The 20,166-nt window shown below is 33.3% G+C and overlaps 1 protein-coding gene across 1 annotated transcript in view; it reads right to left on the bottom strand.

The window, feature by feature from the left end:
- DMD (dystrophin) overlaps positions 1-20,166 on the bottom strand; it is a 1,970,015-nt gene that overhangs the window by 1,351,812 nt on the left and 598,037 nt on the right. The window contains exons 22-25 of the mRNA XM_059385278.1: positions 9,747-9,892; positions 6,429-6,644; positions 3,256-3,369; positions 2,083-2,238 (exon numbers count right to left, since the gene is read on the bottom strand). Coding sequence (XP_059241261.1) covers positions 2,083-2,238; positions 3,256-3,369; positions 6,429-6,644; positions 9,747-9,892 — 632 coding nt within the window. The remainder of the gene's footprint in view (positions 1-2,082; positions 2,239-3,255; positions 3,370-6,428; positions 6,645-9,746; positions 9,893-20,166) is intronic.

Genomic DNA, 20,166 nt, shown 5'->3' with positions numbered 1-20,166 from the left:
TGTTATGAAATGTTTAAAATACAAACTGAAGTAAATATTCTAATAAGTAATGAAGAAATAGTAAAAATGTCTAAATAAATTATGTATTTGCATACATATGATTAGTTTCCTTAATAACTATATAACACAATAATGTAAAGATATACATAATTATGAAACTCCTTCCCTCCCTCCCTTTCTCCTTTTGAGTATGGTTCACTAATTTGTGAGTTATTTTAATAATGATTATCCTTTATTTAAGAAATAACTAAAATCTTGATTTTTTTTATTTGACTACAAAACTTTCAGAATTTAAAATGTCAACCATCTTATGCCTACAAAATTAAATCATGGGATCTCAAAGTATCCCTAAGTGTATCAGGCATTTGGGCAATTTTGTCTCTAATTTATGTTTTTTTTCCAGACTCTTTCATCTAAAAACAAATGAGTTAATTTTAGCCCAAGAAAGAACATCACACCCCATTTTGTATGTAGCCATTTCTGTAATGCATAGATTGATTATTTCTTTCTGGTTTCCTCTGAAGCCCTGAATTGGGCCCAACACCCAAGCTTGGCTGCATTGCTTGGGAAGACTGTATTGCCTTACTTGTCTTCTTGAATGCATGACACTTGCTTAAAGAAGCATAGGTCTTTTGGCAGTAGTGTCAGAGCATTGCACAGTGTGATATTCCAAGGAGACCCACAGAGATGTCAAGCATTCTAGAATGGGTTGAAACCATGGATGGGATCTAAAGAGTTTTTGTTACACAGCTGGCAATTTTACAACACGTCTCTTAAGTGACAAGTCTGTGGTATATTTTATAGTATAAAGAAGGTCTTAAACAAGGACATTTCAAGACCAGAGATACTTTAAAAATTATACTTCTCCAACATGTAAAAACTTTGAGGTCTCAGTAGTATTGTTGACTTTATACATCTTTTTTTCTGTTGTTTTCTCTCTTGCTCTAAATTGGTGTTGTTCTTTCTATTCATCCATTAGAAACATTGAACAAACAAATACCTTTTATATGGGCCTTCCAGGAAAATATAAATGGTATAATCTATTATCTAAGTGATATTTTTTTTCCGTGAACATTCCTTCTAGAACTGGCTTACTCCAGAGAAGACTGCATGCTAGCTGACCCAGGGCTATCTTGTCTGTGACTTAATAGAACTGTTGAGCATTTGCCAGTAACAGTATTAGCTGGGTGACTTGCCTTGCCTTCTCCTTTTTAAAATTCTTCCCTTTTTCAAATTTAGTGTTTGCCTTGTGGCGTGATTTCTTTTCAACTTTTTAACTTTGAAAGGTTACTTAGAAATAACCAAAGACTGACTGCCTGTAATACACATAAGATGAAACCTCTCATTAACTTTAAAAAGCTACTAGTGTATTGAACAATAATCACTGCTTCAGGTCAAAATTTCATCTTTTGAATAAGAAGTATTATATATATGGTACTTGCATATATAATATTTACTTTTCCATAATGTAATCTTGAAATTGAAAATCAATGTCTATAGAACATTCTGCTGTATAAAAATAAGGACCTCGGATGTGATCGTAGAGTCATTTTGTGTTTTATTTCCCCTACTGAGATTTTAACTATTTCCAATCTTAATTCATTTACTGAAATAAATATAATGAAGAAGCCAAGCTTGCCTATCTTAATAATCAGAAGTGAAAATTATCATATTTGTACATACACATAGATGAGTCATTCATTTTATCCCTGCACGAAGTCTACAAGGTTAAAATATGTTCTGCTAATCCAATTACTATTATAAAGTTATGCACTGGAGAAAACATTCAATGAAAATCATGCCTGAAAACAGGACCCAAGACCTTACCGTTCAGCCTGGTCATTCTTCAAGAAGGTCATCTTGGGATTCCAGTAAGATGAAGAAATACTATTTAAAACTGCTACCCTAATAGTGTTTTTTTTTTTTTAATAGTAGACAAAGGCTAGTTTGAACTCACTAGACTTTAAAGCATCAACATACTCAGAGATTAAACTTTCAAAAAGGGCAGTAGTCAAGGGATACATTAAAAAAATCTAACTTAATTAAGTAGAGAAAAGGCACAGTGAAAGAAGCTGTTCGTACCTGGCGACACACATAATCCCACTGAGTGTTAAGTTCTCGGAGTTCTGTCTCAAGGCTGCTGGCAAACTCCGGCTCTGCCTCAGTCTTCAGCATTTGTGCACCTTCATTGACACTGTTGAGACTGGGCTGAATCGTCTGAATGTCATTGACTAAAAGCTAAGGAAATAATTCCACGTAAGCTAAAGCAAATGTTGCTATAACATACTAGAAATGCCACATAGATGGGAAACATATAATCCATATAATCAGGAATCAGGACATTACCCATGAATTCAAGCCTTTCTTTCTTAAAAGAATGTAAAGAACTTAAACTCTGATACACACCCACCTATAGATATAGACGTATCTATCTCTCAGCCTTGCCAACACTGTTCAGTGGTTTTCCTGGTGTGAGTCAAGTAGGGAATTATCTATATTCTACTTAGATCAGACACAAAAAGAAAGAAATTTAATATTCCTTGTTAGAAAAATGTGTGAAAATGATGGGCTTTATACATTACTATTTTGAAATTATTTTGGTTTTCAGATGCAAGATATTGCAGCAATTGTTTATAGCATGATGGGTGTGAAGGTTATTTGTAAGCTGGGTTTGTTTTCTTTTTTCTTAGCTTGTATTTGCAAAGAAGATTCTTTAAAGAGCTAGATTACTTTCTTTCTGCTGCATGACAATGGTATATTGAATATTATTTCAAAAATCCGTATTGTGTAATATTATGTCCAGTGCAATATGCCTGGGCAGAGCAACACAGTATGACTAATAATCTGCAATAAGAAATAACAAATAGCTCAAAGGCTTCTTTGCCTTTAGGTTAAACCATATTTTATAGTAAAATAATCTTCTGAGTATTGAGTAAAAGATAATGATATTCTGTTCCTCATTTATTTAACCTGGTTTCTCAACATTGGAACAACTATCATTTTAGACCGGCTACTTTTTCTTGTGAGAGGCTCTTCGGTCTCTCTATGATAGAATATGTACAGAGCACTCCTGGCCTCTATCCACTACATACTAGTAGCATCAACCCCATTCCAGTTTGTGATAAAAATGTCTCTAGAGGTTGCTAAATGTCCCTCAGGGGAACAAAATCACTCTGGTTAAGGACCACTGATAAAATCAAATCATAACTTCCATATAAAAGTCTTCATATGATAAGGGTCATATAAAAATCTTACCCTGCACTGTTTCAGCTGTCTTTTTAGAATTTCTGGATCCCCAAGGGCAGGCCATTCCTCCTTCAGGAAAACATCAACTTCAGCCATCCATTTCTTCAGAGTTTTTATGTGATTCTGGAATCAGAGACCCATTTTAAGCCATACTGGGGTGCTGATTTCTCTTAACACAATTCATCACAGTGATATTTATGAACACAAGCCCAGAAATAATTCCTGTGTTTGAAGGATGTCTCTAAGTAGCTCTTCAGGAAAAGAATATTTTTACTAAGACTGCATTTTTATGGTCTACAGTATGAGCACTGGTGTATGAAATCTGCTATTGTTAAAAATAAAAAATTACTACCAAATGTGGTTTTATGATGTTACTCTTGAGAACATTAAATCATATCCCCCTCTAGAGAAATTTTAAGTTACAAAACAACTCATGATAATACTAACAATGTGCCCTTACAGTACATAAAACAAACTATGAACAATAAACTCAATGTAATGGTGTCTTTATAGCCTCCCCTAAACCTGAACTTCCACAGTTGACAGTTTAAATAGTCCCTCCAGTTGGGAACTTCTCAGAACACAAGATTTTGTCATCTTCGAAGAGAAAACCTCTGATTTTAATTTCCTATTTGCCTGACCAGGTTGAAGTAATGATCAGGGAAAAAATGTCAACTTTTATCATTTATAAATAGCCAAGTACCTCCCATTATTCTTTCACATATTGCTTCCCCTCACTCCCTGACTGCTTTTTTTTTTTTTTGCTACTTTTCAAATGTGTGATTTTCGAGCTCCTTTATTTCCATACAATTCAACTCTGCTGCCCAGATGTGCTATTTCCTCCCTTCTTAATTAAATCTCTGTTGAAAATGTGTGCTTCCCAGAAAGCTACCCATTCAATTTGATTAATACTAATGCTTTTTAAAAGCATTTGACTAAATCTAAGAACTTCAGATTTCAACATTATCATCTTGCTCATATCTCTTGAGTCTGGTTTCATATTTCTAAGATCTAGTTCAGATCTTATTATTGGCTCCTTGATTACCGCATTAGCTCTTTTTGCTGTCTGTCTCAATCTTTCCCTACTCTAATCCATTCTCCACATAGGTGTCAGTATTTTTCTTCACTCTGCCTTCTTCTTATCACAGTGATGCTTTGAAAACACAAATATTATCATCTCTCCCTCTTTAAAATAGCAGTAACAGTTCCAAATTCTTATTTTTTAAAATTTTTATTTATTTATTTATGTGTCAGAGAGAGAGAGAGAGAGAGAGAGAGAGAGCGAGTGCACAAGCAGGCAAGAGTGGCAGGCATAGGTGGAGAGAAAAGCAGTCTCCCTGCCAAGCAAGGAGCCCGATGCGGGACTCAATCCAGGACTCTGGGATCATGAACTGAGCTGAAGGCAGGGGCTTAACCAACTAAGACACCTGGGAGTCCCCGAAATTCTAATTTTTAATTCCATCACCACTAGGTTGTAATTCATATTCTAAAGCATGGTATCTGGGATCATTATCTACTCCTAGATCATTTCTAATCACATACATTATTAATCTCTAAACATATATTTGTCTCTCCAAGACTGAACCCCTTCTGGCTAAGTGAATATATGGCTTCATTGTGTGAGGTAACTTCTTTTCCTCTTTATCAGCTGACTGAATTCTACTTGTTCAAGGTGTAGCCCAGATAACCCATGTTCCAAGAACATTGCATAGCCCCTTTGCCCAGCTGATGTTGGATTTCTATTCTTTCTCTTGTAGTAATGTTTACCATACTCATTAATTTACTTCCTGTGTTGGCTGAATAATGACCTCGCTAAGATGTGCATGCCCTCATTCTTGCAACCTGGGAATATCGTCCCTTACCTGGCAAAAAAAAAAAAAAATACTCTGAAGATGAGATTAAATATTTTGAAATGGAGACGTTATTCTGGGTTATCTAGCCAGGCACAATGTAATTACAAGGGTCCTTATTAAGAGGGGGTCAAGAGTGTGACATATAGAAAGAGAGGCCCTGAGATGCTGTGCTGCTGACCTAAATAAAGAAGATGCAGATATCAGGGGACAAATACCATTTTCCAGAAGCTAACAAGGACAAGGCAACAGATTCTCTGCTAAAGACTCCAGAAAAGACATAGCCCTATCCACTCCTTGATTTTAGTCCACTGCAGCTGATTTTGGACTTCTGACCTCCAGAACTGTAAGATAATAAATTGGTGCCATGTTAAGCTACTAAATTTGCAGTAATTCATGACAGCAGCAGTAGGGAACTAACACAGCTATTCCCTTCTCTAGAATGTGAAATCCTTGTTGGCAAAGACCATGTATTTATACCCTCTTTAACCACTTGTACTGGAAAAAATGGGTTTGCACATATGTGTGTGTGCACATATGTTTATATGCAGAGATATGTTCATATACATGTTGTACTTTGCGGATTGTTTCAGGACATGTTCTTTTGGTTTCTAAAAGGTAAAAACAAACAACAGCTAATAGCTGCACTGGGGCGTCAACCAGAAGTATCTCATTCATAACGCTTTTCATTATGCTATGATGCTGTCAAAGCATTAATATTCTTCACAATAATTCACCCCATAAGAGAGGTATTACCTATCTCAGTAAATATTTTAGGCTTTAGACTAGAATGTAATTGTTCGTTTACCATTTCCAGCTTGGGTGATTAGGAGCACAGTGGCACTATTCAAACGAATTAAGTCAGTAGGAGCTGGTCTCCGGAAGGTAATGAGGTCAAATTTATAAAAACAATTATAGGCAAAATATGCAGATAAAATGATCTGACTATATTCCATGACAGATAACTTTTTATCTATTCATAAGCTAAGTGATATCTATATTTTAAAGAGCAGCCAGGCTAAAGGAGAGACTCGTTTTGAAAAATATTAAGCTAAAAATATATTTAAGTCCCATTAGTTCTTCTGGCAAAAAAAAAAAAAAAATAATAATTCTCAAGGAAATCTAGAGAGGGGAAATCTTAACTACTGTTTTCTTAAAAGAAATAAGCAAGATACACTCATTTGAGAAAAAATGGGTGTCTTTTGATCTCACCACTCATTTTGAAGAACTATAGAGGATAAATTTCTATTTGCCTTTAAATTTTAGAACACATCATTAGGGGAGAAACAAGCCAGGAAAACAAATGAATACAAGAGTTCAAGCTTGGATTACCTGAATTTTTCGAAGTTTAGCCATTTGCTCCTCTAGCTTCTGGCAATGTTCAACCAGCTGGGAAGACAGCTTCTTCCAGCGGCCCTCAATCTCTTCAAATTCTGATTGATACTTCCGGCTAATATCAGACAGCGGTGCTTTCTTTGACATCTCTTTCACAGTGGTGCTGAGATAGTTTAGGCCACTTTGTTGCTCTTGCAGAGAGCGTTGTAAAGCCTCAAATTAAAAAAAAAGAAAGCACATGTATACTAATTGATGAAAAATAACAAGTTTCATTGCACAGTTTCACTTAAATGTATTTACACTGAAAGCGATGTGATTCAAACATCTAAAAATATAGATGATGTTCTATCAGTTACAGAATGATTAGGAGTAACTTAAATTCTACTGTTTACCCTAAGAGTAATTGCACAGAAATGTTTTATTTAAAAATCTATGCCTCTTTTTAGGAACAATGTCAAAAATAACCCTAACTATATCTAAATGAACCAGAGTGCTAGCACACCTAATTTTATTGCATCATGTCTGGATATTAATATCTGTATTTATAAGATAGTTAGCAAGTTAATTCAATTACACCAAGACTTTAGTAAGACAACTTCTAACACTCTCTAGGTAAAAACATAACTAAATCATAGAGATAGATGGGATAACAAAACTGAGTAAGTTATCAGACAGATGGCCTACAAATGCCAATTAACTAAAGTTTCACATTTTTTACAAGACTTTTTTTTTAGTGTTACAATGAAATTCTAGGATAATTTTAGGGAGAATTTCTAAAGTTGTTTTTACATTTATCCTGTGTAACCTATGCAATAGCTTATAACGGGATATCTATCTTTAGGGTATTTCTATGTGCTAATTATTACTTTCTAGTTAAAAAGTAATAAAGGATCAAGATAAAACATGGAAAAGTTACCCATTTATATATGATTTTACATAAACTTTGTGTTTCTCTAACTATTGAACATATGAATATATTATATACACACATACACAATCATTCCTTCTTTTATAATGTGATCTATAATATTCCCCAAATATGCCAAATGCATACCTTTTATAGTTGTAGAATATGCCTACTTTGTGGTATTTTAATTTTTTTTACTTTGCTATAATTTTACTTCATTAAATTTGATTTATTATTTAGACAATATCTAGCATACATATAACTACATTTTTAGCTAGGTCTTTTATTTTTGTGTCTTTTCCCACGTCATTAAGTATTTTTCAAAAACATAAATTTTAATGGCGTCTCTGGTTCATTTAACCATTTCCCATTATTAACTCCACAAATTAACTTCTAATTTTCCAACTCTATAAATTATGTTTATAATCTCCCCATCTATCTATCTCCATCTATTTTTCTATTTTTTCATGTATTCTGATTATTGCTTAAGATATAGACTTCATGAAAATAGTATTCACATGGATATCACAATTAATTATTTTGTATGTTATCAGGAAGTATTGAAAAGTTTTCTCAGTAAAACTGTAATTCAATTTATATTCCCACCAGAAAGTGAGAAGGAAGTTCATTGCTGCCAGACTTGCACTTATTATATCTTTTCGTTTGCAACTTAGATGTGAAAAATGGTATTCCATGTTATATATTTGTATTTCATCCTTTATAATTTGAATTATAAATTTTCATAGGTTTAATGGTTGTTTACGCCTCTCATTGTAAATTCATTACTAATGATCCTCCCTTATTCAGACAATTTTTTCCATGGTCTCATCTTTCTTTTAAATTGTCTGGTATTTTTACCATGTTTGCAATTGTGTCCATTGGTTTGTGTGCTGCTCTCTTGTATGTTTTAAAATATTTTACTCAAAAATTTCTCCTAAATTTGTCCTTATTAAAATGTTTTTGAACTTTTTAATATATGTGGTATTTTCTTTTGGTGTAACATTTGACACAAAGTTCTAATGACATTTTTTTTCAGCTACTTAATACAATTTCTCAGTAATAGTTATAAGTAATTTTTCTCTTCAATGTTTCTTCAGTAAAAATATACTCTTCTACTCATCTATACATCATTTTGTGTATACTCAATCTACTCCTCTAGTAGCTGTATTTTTTCTTAATTTTTTATTTTTTATAAACATATATTTTTATCCCCAGGGGTACAGGTCTGTGAATCACCAGGTTTACACACTTCACAGCACTCACCAAAGCACATACCCTCCCCAATGTCCATAATCCCAGCCCCTTCTCCCAAACCCCCTCCCCCCAGCAACCCTAAGTTTGTTTTGTGAGATTAAGAGTCACTTATGGTTTGTCTCCCTCCCAATCCCATCTTGTTTCATTTATTCTTCTCCTACCCACTTAAGCCCCCATGTTGCATCACCACTTCCTCATATCAGGGAGATCATATGGTAGTAGCTGTATTTTTTGTATTCTTTTTAAGCTTATAGTTCTATTACATCACTATTCTTCAAAGTAAATTTTGGGATCATTCCAAGTATTAAAAAGAAGATAAAAAAAAAACAAGATCAAATAGTTATAGGTTGCTTGATGTGATAGCAGAGGATACAGTCAGTCTACATAGGGCAATATATAGTGAGAAATGTTTAAACAGAGATTTCTTTGAAGAAATAGCTGTAACATAATTTTAAGAAATAATATTTAATTCTTGAAAAAGAACTCTTCATATAAAAGTTATTTTTTATTAGTTCTCAAAATGTATACATAGCTCCAAAATATAATTAATAAATGCTTTCTTGACTTAAAAATAAAACGTGATTGCATACAACACAAACTTTTCAGAATTAGCAGGAAAAACATTCTGAAACCTCCTACAATTTTTTAATTTACCATATTAGTATTTTTCTATTACTCGATATAAGGCTGCTAAAAATGTAAATAGAACTCGAAAAATAGTTATGATATTACATAAGGCTAATGTTTAAAATTTATTTTATAACTACACAGATTTTACCACTTTATGTATGGAAATGTGTAAGGAGTTCTAAATTAGCAAGCAAAGGGGGGAATAATACCACAATTTTTATAATAATCAAAATTGTTGTATCTAAAAATAATTACTAAACAATAAAGAATATAATTCATACACAGACCATGTCTCTTCAAAGAAAGAATTTTTGTTTTATGGAGAGAAAGCACAAATGCAGAAAATATTACATTTATAAAAATCTTTTCACTTTTCCAACTGCAAACTATCATATCTACCACAATTATTTTATTTCTATTATTTTCATATTACACCAATGTAAAAAATAAAGGTTACACCAATGTGACTGTTTGATAAATGATATCTGCACTACATTGTTTAAGATATTCAAATATTCACAGACCTGTAACTCTCCGAGTCTCTGTTCCATGATGTCATATTCAGTAACATTGACCTGAGGTATAGAGAGTTTTGTTTCTGACTGCTGGATCCATGTCAGGATGGTACTCATGGTCTCCTGATAGCGCATGGGTGGCAAAATGTCAAAAACTTTATCAAAAGGCAAAAGAAGAAAATCATTTCATTATTTTATACTTTGTCATTATGTTTTCCTAAGTTGTTAGAAACTAAATCATACTTCTAATTACAAATATCAGCAAGTTGTGAAAATGTGAAGATACAAGATACAAATTAGAATGTGATGATGATACTGAAGATAAAATCCTACTACATATATGATACTTGGACAGAAACTACACACACACACACACACACACATAAAACACTGAATCCTCACATCAGACTTGGAAGGTTTATGCTGTTAAAGTAATTTTTTTTAAGGTAATGAAATGACAAAACATAGTTGCTAAGTAATGTACGCATGATAACAGATGGTACTTGGAGAAACCAAAGAGAGTTCATGTATATTGACTTTGAAGGCTATTCTTTGTGAGCCAGCATTTGCCTTTGCAGAAAGTATCATTATGCTCAGCAGTTGATATTTTAACTACATCATGTCACTTATTTTATTAAAATTTCTGTGTGTTTAATATGTATCAGAAACTCTAATAATGATTATCCATATTATCATTCTTACAATACACCTGTGAGATAAGCATTTTTATTCTCATTTAGAGCCAAGGAAACTGAGGCTACAAACAAAGGCCAAGTAATTTGCTCACATGCAAGAACCTAGTAAATAGTAGAACTAGTAAACCACGTTTGTCTGATTTCAAAGTCAAACCTACTACTTAGCAGCATACTTCCCTTTATATATATATATAATATATATATATATTAGGGAATGAAAAGTATAAGTATAAATTAGGGAATGAAAAATACATTGAGTACAGTGTGTGTGTGTGTGTATAAATAGTTATGTACAAACTTTAAACCATATGTGAATATATGTGTACATATACTTTATACAACTATAATTGTTTACACAGTTAAAACTGTACCCACATTAAATGAGAAGAAAGAAAAATGTTCAGATTTGTCAGCTTATCAATAAAGTATTAAGGTAACATAAGCATGGCAGAAGTATATAACAGTTAATTTATGATATATTATGATATTATAGATTGTCCATAACTGTCCATAACTCAGTCAGCATCCATCTATGCACAGAATTCAGGGAGGTAGAGAAGAAGGAAAATGATAGGTATATAGATAGATAGATCAATGCCATAAATTTAAAGAATCCATTGCTTTTTAAAAAGCACAGGTCAGCATAAAATCAAAGTCTCTCAAATCCAGAAAAAAGATAAACACTGAAACATTCTAAAAGATTAATAAATTTGATGAATTTTTTGAACTTAGGAAATAATCATAATTTGATATTTTTCCATTAATTTAGCCACAATATTAACAAAGTATACATTAATTTGCATTATTCAATGAATAATTTACATTACACAGTAATGTAAATTCCCTTTAAAATCATGATAAAGTATTGAAAATCCAGGCCATCATTACATGTGGACACTGTTTATGGTATTGCATAGATGGAACTTCTTATTCCATATTTTCCTTTAGAATGTTCAGGTACATTTCTTCCTTTGCTATCTGAATCCCTAGTAAACATCCCAGGTGTTTCACAGATGGATTGCATTAGGGAGGAGCTAGAACTGAAAGAAGACCTACCAAGTTCATAGCTTCTGAATTAGCTATCTCATTGCCCACATGTAGGTTCATCAATCAGGAAATACTTTTATCTGAAAAGCTATGGTAATAGCTACCCAATGGACTCTAATATTACCCTCAAGTTTGCCTCTGTTCTGGGGGAGGTCTTGATATAATCTCCCTTCTTTAGACTCCTTCTGTGTAATGAAAAATCAACCATTTCTGTCTCTGAATTGTTGATGATTTTTCTGTATAACTGCTTCTAATCTGTATTCAGGTGCAAGACATAAAGCTCTCCCACTGAGAGCTAAGCCAACCTTCTCTCTATTCTAAGAAGGCAGATGATTTCTGAAATGATCAAAAGTATCTTTGCATCTTACATGTAAGTTACCGAGTACATGAAAAGCCCATATAATGTAAGATACTTCCTAGCCTCTCCATACATGCTCCTGCTTCCTTTCAATCAACGACTACACTCAGTTTTTGAAAATGCAAAACTGATTTATAATGCTACATCACAGCATATTTTTCCCTTGGAATCATGCATTCATTGTACTTTATTTTTTATTTAAATTCAATTAACACATAGTGTATTATTAGTTTCAGAGGTAGAGTTCAATGATTCATCAGTCCTATATAACACCCAGTGCTCATTATATCCCCTGCCCTCCTTAATATCCATTACCCAGTTACCCCATCCTCATTTTTGTTTGGTATGATTAAGAGTCTCTTATGGTTTGTCTCCCTCTCAGATTTTTTGTCTTGTTTAATTTTTCCATCCCTTCCCCTATGCTCTTCTGTTTTGTTTCTTAAATTCCACATATGAATGAAATCATAGGATCATTGTCTTTCTTTGACTGACTTATTTTGCTTAGCATAATACCCTCTAGTTCCATCCACATCACACAAAAATAGACTTAAAATGGATGAAAGACCTAAATGTGAGACAAGAATCCATTAAAATTCTAGAGGAGAACATAGGCAGTAACTTCTTTGACCTTGGCCACAGCAACTTCTTGCTAGACATGTCTCCAAAGGCAAGGGAAACAAAGGCAAAAATGAACTACTGGGACTTGACATCAACACAAAAAGCAAATAAAACACTCAACAGGGGCACCTGAGTGGCTCAGTGGGTTAAAGCCTCTGCCTTTGGCTCAGGTCATGATCCTGGGGTCCTGGGATCGAGCCCCACATCGGGCTCTCTGCTCAGTGGGGAGCCTGCTTCCCTTCCTCTCTCTCTGACTACCTTTCTGCCTACTTGTGGTCTCTGTCTGTCAAATAAATAGAATCTTAAAAAAAAAAAAAAAGAAAGAAAACATTCAACAAAACCAAAAGACAACCTACAGAATGGGAGAAGGTATTTGCAAATGACTTATCTGATAAAGGGCTAATAACCAAAATCTATATAGAGAACTTATCAAACTCAACAACCAAAGAACAAATAATCTAATCAGGAGCTGCACAGAAGACATGCATAGACAATTCTCCAAAGAAGACATCTAAATGGTCAACAGACACATGAAAAAATGCTCTTGGCATCAGGGAAATACAAATCAAAACCACAATGAGATACCACAGCATAAAAATTATCTATACTGTTTCATTTTTCTAGAATCCTCACACATGGCTCATATAAGACCCCTTAGACTATCCACCTCTCCAGACTCATCTTTCATCACCCACTTCCCTCTGTGTCCCAGGGAAATAAGACTTCTCTACTTCTTAATTAACCATCACCTACTACCCCCCCAGTCTTATAAATTCCTATTCATCCTCTGGCTTCCGTGTTAAGCAGTACATTCTCAAGGAAATGTTTGCTGACCTTCCCAGTCTGGATAAGTTTCCTTAGTAACAGAGCTGTGGCCTTGGCCTTTTCTGTTCAAGCACTCATCTCAATTATAATTATAAAAATACCAGTTTGATTTTAAGATTAATGGCTGTGTCTTTCCCCAGTTTACAAGCATAATGGCAGCAAAAAGCATGTGGTTTTAGCTTAGCAGTCTATCCCCAATGACCAGTACAGTGTCTTGCAAGGAATCAGTATTTGTTAAATAAATAACTACAGATTGGAAAATATAACCAAGTATGCCTTTGCCTGGAACACAAGCAAAAACCAGTATTTGGTGAAGCTCAGAATGTGAACAAGAGGAGAATTTAGACATTCTTCTTATCCCACCTACTGAATCTTTCTAATCCCCATGGGAATTTCTAAACACTGAGTAGCTTAAATTGACTTTGGTTATTCCTCATCTCCTTTCTCACTTCGTGGTTTCTAGACTACTAAGGTAGACTTTCTTTAGTTCAATTTTTCCTAATGCAATTCATTGGCAAATTTACAAGGTATTAGTTGGGCAAAAATTAACAAATATTAAAGAAAATGTATGCATTGAATCTCATAGTGTATACACACACACACACACACACACATTTTGGTTTTCTTCTGGAATTCTTTTGATAAACAACAAAATCATGTCTACAACTGTATCACTTTGGAACAGAACAATTGATATAATAACAATTTTTATTATATCCTGAACAGGAATTTTAGTTTGTGTCTATGGAAATATGACCACCACTATGTCAAAAAAAATGCTTATATTTCTCTATTTGTGTACCCATACATACAAATTAGAGAAATACATGTATATATTTAATATATTATATATCATTTATTATTTCAAACTATTTATTATCAATTTCAACCTCTGAGATATATTTTAAGAATGCAATAATTAAGAGAACAGACTCCCTGCATTGGATTCACTGGGTTTGTAATACCTTGAGATATTTAACTGGAAAGGCAAGGCAGTAGCTGGGCATAAGGACCCAGGACTTAGAGGGTAAGTCTGGACTGCAAATAAAATGTATGACTTTTTTGTTTACAATATACAATTGAGGCCAAGGATACCTTTACTCATATAGGTTCCTTCTAAATGTAAAAAAGTATTCATTAGCTAACATGATTCACCTCCTAGTAGCTGAAAAGTGATTATAAGCCACAGAGTTTATCTCATTTAAATCAGACATACCTAAGAATACTAGTGAAGGATTCCTAGTGTTTCGTTATACATAACTATGTTATTTTTGGCACTTTGTTTTTGACAAATTACAACTCTCTCTCTCTCTCCCCAAAATTAAAGCCACTCAGGAAAAATAAAGGTACTTAACTGTCACGCAAGCGGTGGAGTAGAGAGAAGGAATATTGAACTCAGTATGAACTGAGATGTTGCACATGTAAATACACACAAGATTTTGAAGGCTTGGTATAAAAATAACATAAAAGAACTCCTATAGTATTTAATTTTGATTCTTTGTTAAGACAATATTATGTGGATGCACTTATTTACATAAAATATACAATTAAATTACTTTCATTTTTCTTGTTTAATACAGTTACCAGAAAAGTTTAAATTATGTATATGGTTCACATTCTATTTATAGTGGATGAGCTTACATAGAAACTGTAGGAAATAATCCATTTGAGGAAAGAAAGAGAGCATATATGTTAGTAGTCTGTAAATAGTGACAGCATTTTAAAACACTGAAACATCTGCTGTGAATATGAAGTTGGATCTAACTTTAATTTCTCATTATTTATAAGTAGAAATTAGTGGTGGCTTAAAAAATGAAGTGTGTGTGTGTGTGTGTGTGTGTGTATGGTGTGTGTGTATGTGTGTGTGTGTATGTAGAAACTTAACTAACAGTATATTCCTACTTCTTTGATAAATCTATTTTGGGAATTTCTCATATTGAAGCTATCCTTCTTTCTAACTCCATACCAAGCAGATTCCAACTTTTCTCTATCCCTCATAGTTAATAGGATGATAAAAAAAAAAACAGTGTAATCAACAAAGATCTTTTTCTGCAACTCCAAACCTTATTAAAGGGCATCAACCATGGCATAGAACAAGTATTTCTTTACAATATTAACACTGGCAGAAGATGTCCAGAAGGAAGAAAGGACCCAAGGACCTAGAATATATGAAGATGAACATACTAGAAATTGTCCTTAAAAAACCTGAAAAAGGTAAGGAATTCTGAGTATGGAGATTTAATTTCCAATGCCAACACAGAAATTAACACTTTAGCTTGGCACTCAAGGACCTTTGTGGTTAGAAGTCAATCAACTTCTCAGCCCACCTTTTCATCATCATAAATCCTCCACCCAAAATATATCACTTTATTCAAGCCTTTGTGCTTATGCAGCTCCTTCTTTACAAGTCCCCACTGCTCAAGCTCCATTCCCACAAAGGCCCTCAGTGCTCTGATATGAGCAAAATAGATGGGTTTATGAGAATTTTATCCAAGATCACCGTAAAATTTTTTTAAAGGCCATGTATCCAATGAATCAATTGAAATCTGGGTCTTTTTCAAGAGCAATGCCCTAATATTCTCTGCTTGAATAATTGATTCATCCTCCATGTTTTTCCTCACAAATTTCTACCTAAGTTTATGTAAGTGTCAGCTACTACACTATTCAACTATTTATTACAATATAGCATAAGTTTGGGGGGGTTACTGCCCTTCCCCCTTTCCATATTATTTCTAAAATTGGCCCTATTAATTCAGTAATCCTATCTTCAAAAGTCTTACTAAATATTTAAATTTTTTTATCTTTTATTCTGTACTTGGCATTTAGCCTATTTCCCAAGATTCTCAAGGTCAAGGAACAATTCTTGTACCTCATGGTATAAATCACAGAGCTAGCTTAAATAAACATGTCTGTTATGCTTGATGTTGATGGCATCAATGAAGAAAACAGAATAAAAAGTCCATTTACAAACAGGTTCCCTTAATTTTTTTTCTGGAGTTACAGAGAAAAGCAACATAGATGGTTTCTTAGAATAAAAAAAAATTCCTTACCTAAATATAAAAGTACACTAGATAAATTTTCTGACCTGGGACTACTAGAATAGTTAGATCAAGACAAACTTTGTTTCCTTCCTTGTCTCAATATCTTCACATTAGATCAGCATCTTAGCAGGTACTAACCACTGTGTTTGAAATTATGGCCATAGAGAACATTTTCTGCTGGTTGCCCTAAAATTTTCGTGAATTAACCCTACAGGAAGCCCAAATCGCTCCCTGTCATTTTGTAAAAGTGTCTCTTACCACACACCTCTTTAGATCATCACCTCTTCAAGGGCTGTCTCCACTTTCTTTTATATTCCTTATCACAAATCTAGTCTAAGGTTAGGCCTATATACATAGCAATAATTTCCCATCTCCCAGCTTCCACTCAGACCCTTCTACTTGTTTGTCACAAACCAGCTAGAAGCTAACATACTAACTAAGACTTTCAAAATTATGTATCAGATTACTGAATTTCCTCAACTCAAATTCTTTTAGAATTTTCAGCTACTGGGGCACCAGGATGGTTCAGTCAGTAGGGCATCTGCCTTCCATTCAGGCCATGATCCCAGGGTCCTGGGATGGCGCCCAAAGGCAGGCCCTCTGCTCAGTAGGAGGTCTGCTTCTCCCTCTTCCTCTGCTCTGATCTCTCTCTCTCTGTGTAGTAAATAAATAAAAACTTTAAAAAGAAATCTAGGGTTAGGCAGGCTGCCCTTATCTTACACCACATATAAAAGTAAACTCAAAACAGATTAAACCTTAACTGAAAAATTGCAGCCATAAAACTCCTAGAATGAAACACAGGGAGAATGCTTCTTAAGACTGCTTGGATTTAACATAAAAGTAAACAAATGGGACCATGTGAAACCAAAACATTTATCTACAGTGAAGGAAACAATTAACAGAATAAAACAGCAGTCTACAGAATGGGAGAAAATAATTGCAAGCCAGGTAAATGAATAGAGGTTACTATCTAAAATATCTAAGGAACTCCCACAACTTAACAGGAAAAAAATAATCTGACTAAAAAATGGGCAAAGGGTTTAAACAGACATTCTCCAATGATTACATACAAATAAAATGATGATATATTATAATGATATACAAATGAAAACAGATAGATGAAAAGATGTTAAATATCACTAATTATGAGAAATACGCATATCAAAACCACAATGAGAGATCATCCTACACTTGCTGGGGTGGCTGTTATCAAAAGTAACAAAAGATAACAAGTAACTGCTGCGTATGTGGAAAAATTGGAACCCTCCACCATTTGTAGAAATATAAAATGGTGTAGCTGCTAGAGGAAACAGTATAAAGGTTCCTTTAAAAATTACAAATTAGAACTACCATATAAATCCAGCAATGCCATATCTAGGGACTCCAAAAGAACTGAAATCAGGATCTTGAAGAGATATCTATAGTCTCACATTCATTGCAGTATTATTCTCAATAGCCAAGATATGGAAAGAAAATAAATGTGTATAAAGGGGTAAATGGATAAAAAAGATGTGGTGTATACACACAACGGAATATCATTCAACCTTAAAAAAAGATAGGAAAGCCCTGCCATATACAACAATAGGGAAGAACTTGGAATGCGTTATGCTAAATGAAATAAACCAGTTACAGAGGATAAATATCACATGATTCCACTCTACAAGGTACCTAATGGAGCCAAACTCCTAGAAGCAGAGAATAGAAAGGTGGGTGCCTGGGGGGAGAGGGAATTATTTTCCTGACATGACATATACTTCCAATTGAAATAAATGTGAACTATAGCACAAATTTTGTTTTCATATTTACAGGTAGAAAGTACTTTTAAAACTTTCCTCATTAAAATAAGAAATCACCTGTAATAAGCCATGTGCTATTTTTTTCTACACTCATGTAAATTAGAGCATAGTCCTTCTAGTTTGCAGTTTCTAGGAAAGGTTCCTGGCAACTCTTTTGGGAGATAATTGTACTCTCTCAATCTTCTAGCCCTGGGCAGAAGATTAATCTACATTAATCTACATTCTGTCCCTCTAGGTGTGTCAATTACAACCATTTCCTATAAATGGAATCATATAAAATATGGCCTTTTGCAACTGGCTTCTCTCTTTAGCATCTTTTCAAGGTCCATTCACAATGTAGCAAGTATTGGTGCTTCATTATACTTTTTAAAAGTAACATATAATGTATTATTTGTTTCAGGGGTACATGTCTGTGATATCATTGAATGATATTTCATTGTATAGAGAAGCCCGTTTTCTTTCTTTACTCATCAGCTGATGGGCATTTGAGTTGGTTCCACTTTTTGGTTACCATGACTCATGTCACTACGAACATCCATGTATACTTGCTAGTTCTCATACAATCTAATATTCATCCTCTCAGTTATTCAAGGTCCACGAGGTCACTCGGGACACTGCAATAATAAAACATTCTTAAAGGGTTGCTCTGTGAGGACTAATAAAGATAAATCATATGAAAGGCATTTTATTTATAGACTAAAAATCACTATGAATATAGAATATATTTTATCTTTCAATACTATTTTTTCATATCATCTCTGCCAGGTACCAAGCAGCAATTCCTTAGACCAATTTTCACTACTCAAAATACATTTAAAAAGTCAAGTTTTTGTTTCATTCTGAGAACACTAGAAAGAAAAAAAAGGAAAGAAGTTTAAAGTCAGAATGGATTACCACCCTTTGTGTTAGCTCTTATTTGCTGAATACTGAATATGCTGAAAGTACTGTGGAGTAATATAAGAAATCAGATTTACTCCCCTGTGCCAGTTTGCAGGTAAAGCATATATATGTAAAAATTCTTTGGAAATAATGATTAATTAACAAACTGAACTATAATATGACTTGACATGGTGAATTTTTTATTTGCCTTTTATATACAATATTTATATATCAATGCATAATATATTAAGTTACATATATATAAATTTATAATATATAAATATATTAAAATAAATTATATAATTCAATTTTGATTGAACTGTATATAGTCATATACATATAATTTTATATGATGTGCATATATAACATATAAGTCATACATGGACATATAAATTATATAATATATAATTCATATATATAATCCATTTTAAACTAATAATTATTAATTATCAAGACAAGTTTTCCAAAAGAGTAAAACTGATAAAGATGTTTTGGTAAATAAAGTATAAGGAGAACAATTTATTTATAAATAAATGGAGTAAAAATGTTTGGCAGTTTTATGAATAATCATCATATGTATAAAAGATAAAAGAGAAGACATGATAATATAGATGGGCAGACTGATGGCTGTATAGATAGAAAGTATATATTATTATATATTTATACTGTAGCATAATAATCAAAGCTCAGCTGTCAACAGACATCAACATTCTGAACAGTTTTTAAATAAACAGAAAAAGTGTTGAACTTTAATATAATTAATAGGTATGGATAAATTAAAATAATTTTCTAGTGAATAAGCTGCTTTTCCCAGAAGTTACAATATAACCACTAACGTGTATTTGACTTTAGGGGAGGTTTACAGATTTTATGATAAGAGAAATGCATTATTGTTAAATAGGTCAATGTTTGAAAATTTAGGACAATCACAATCTTTTCCCCAATTGATTTTTTAGACACTCAGCCACAAGTATACTGAAATCCACTAGAGGGAGCTGACATCACTGTGAAGTTGCATTACCTGATGTCCTACCAGGAAAATAAACCTTTCATCAAAAATGGCTTTAAAGTAAAAGGAAAAAAAAATAAACAAGCACTTATCTTTTGCTTTACTCAGTTCATTCCATGACCTCACCAAGAAAACAAAGTTTAAAAACCGGTAAAACAGGG

This window comes from Mustela nigripes, chromosome X, assembly GCF_022355385.1.
Source record: "Mustela nigripes isolate SB6536 chromosome X, MUSNIG.SB6536, whole genome shotgun sequence".
In the NCBI taxonomy this organism is placed as follows: Eukaryota; Metazoa; Chordata; class Mammalia; order Carnivora; family Mustelidae; genus Mustela; species Mustela nigripes.
This window is presented reverse-complemented; position numbering and strand designations above follow the sequence as displayed.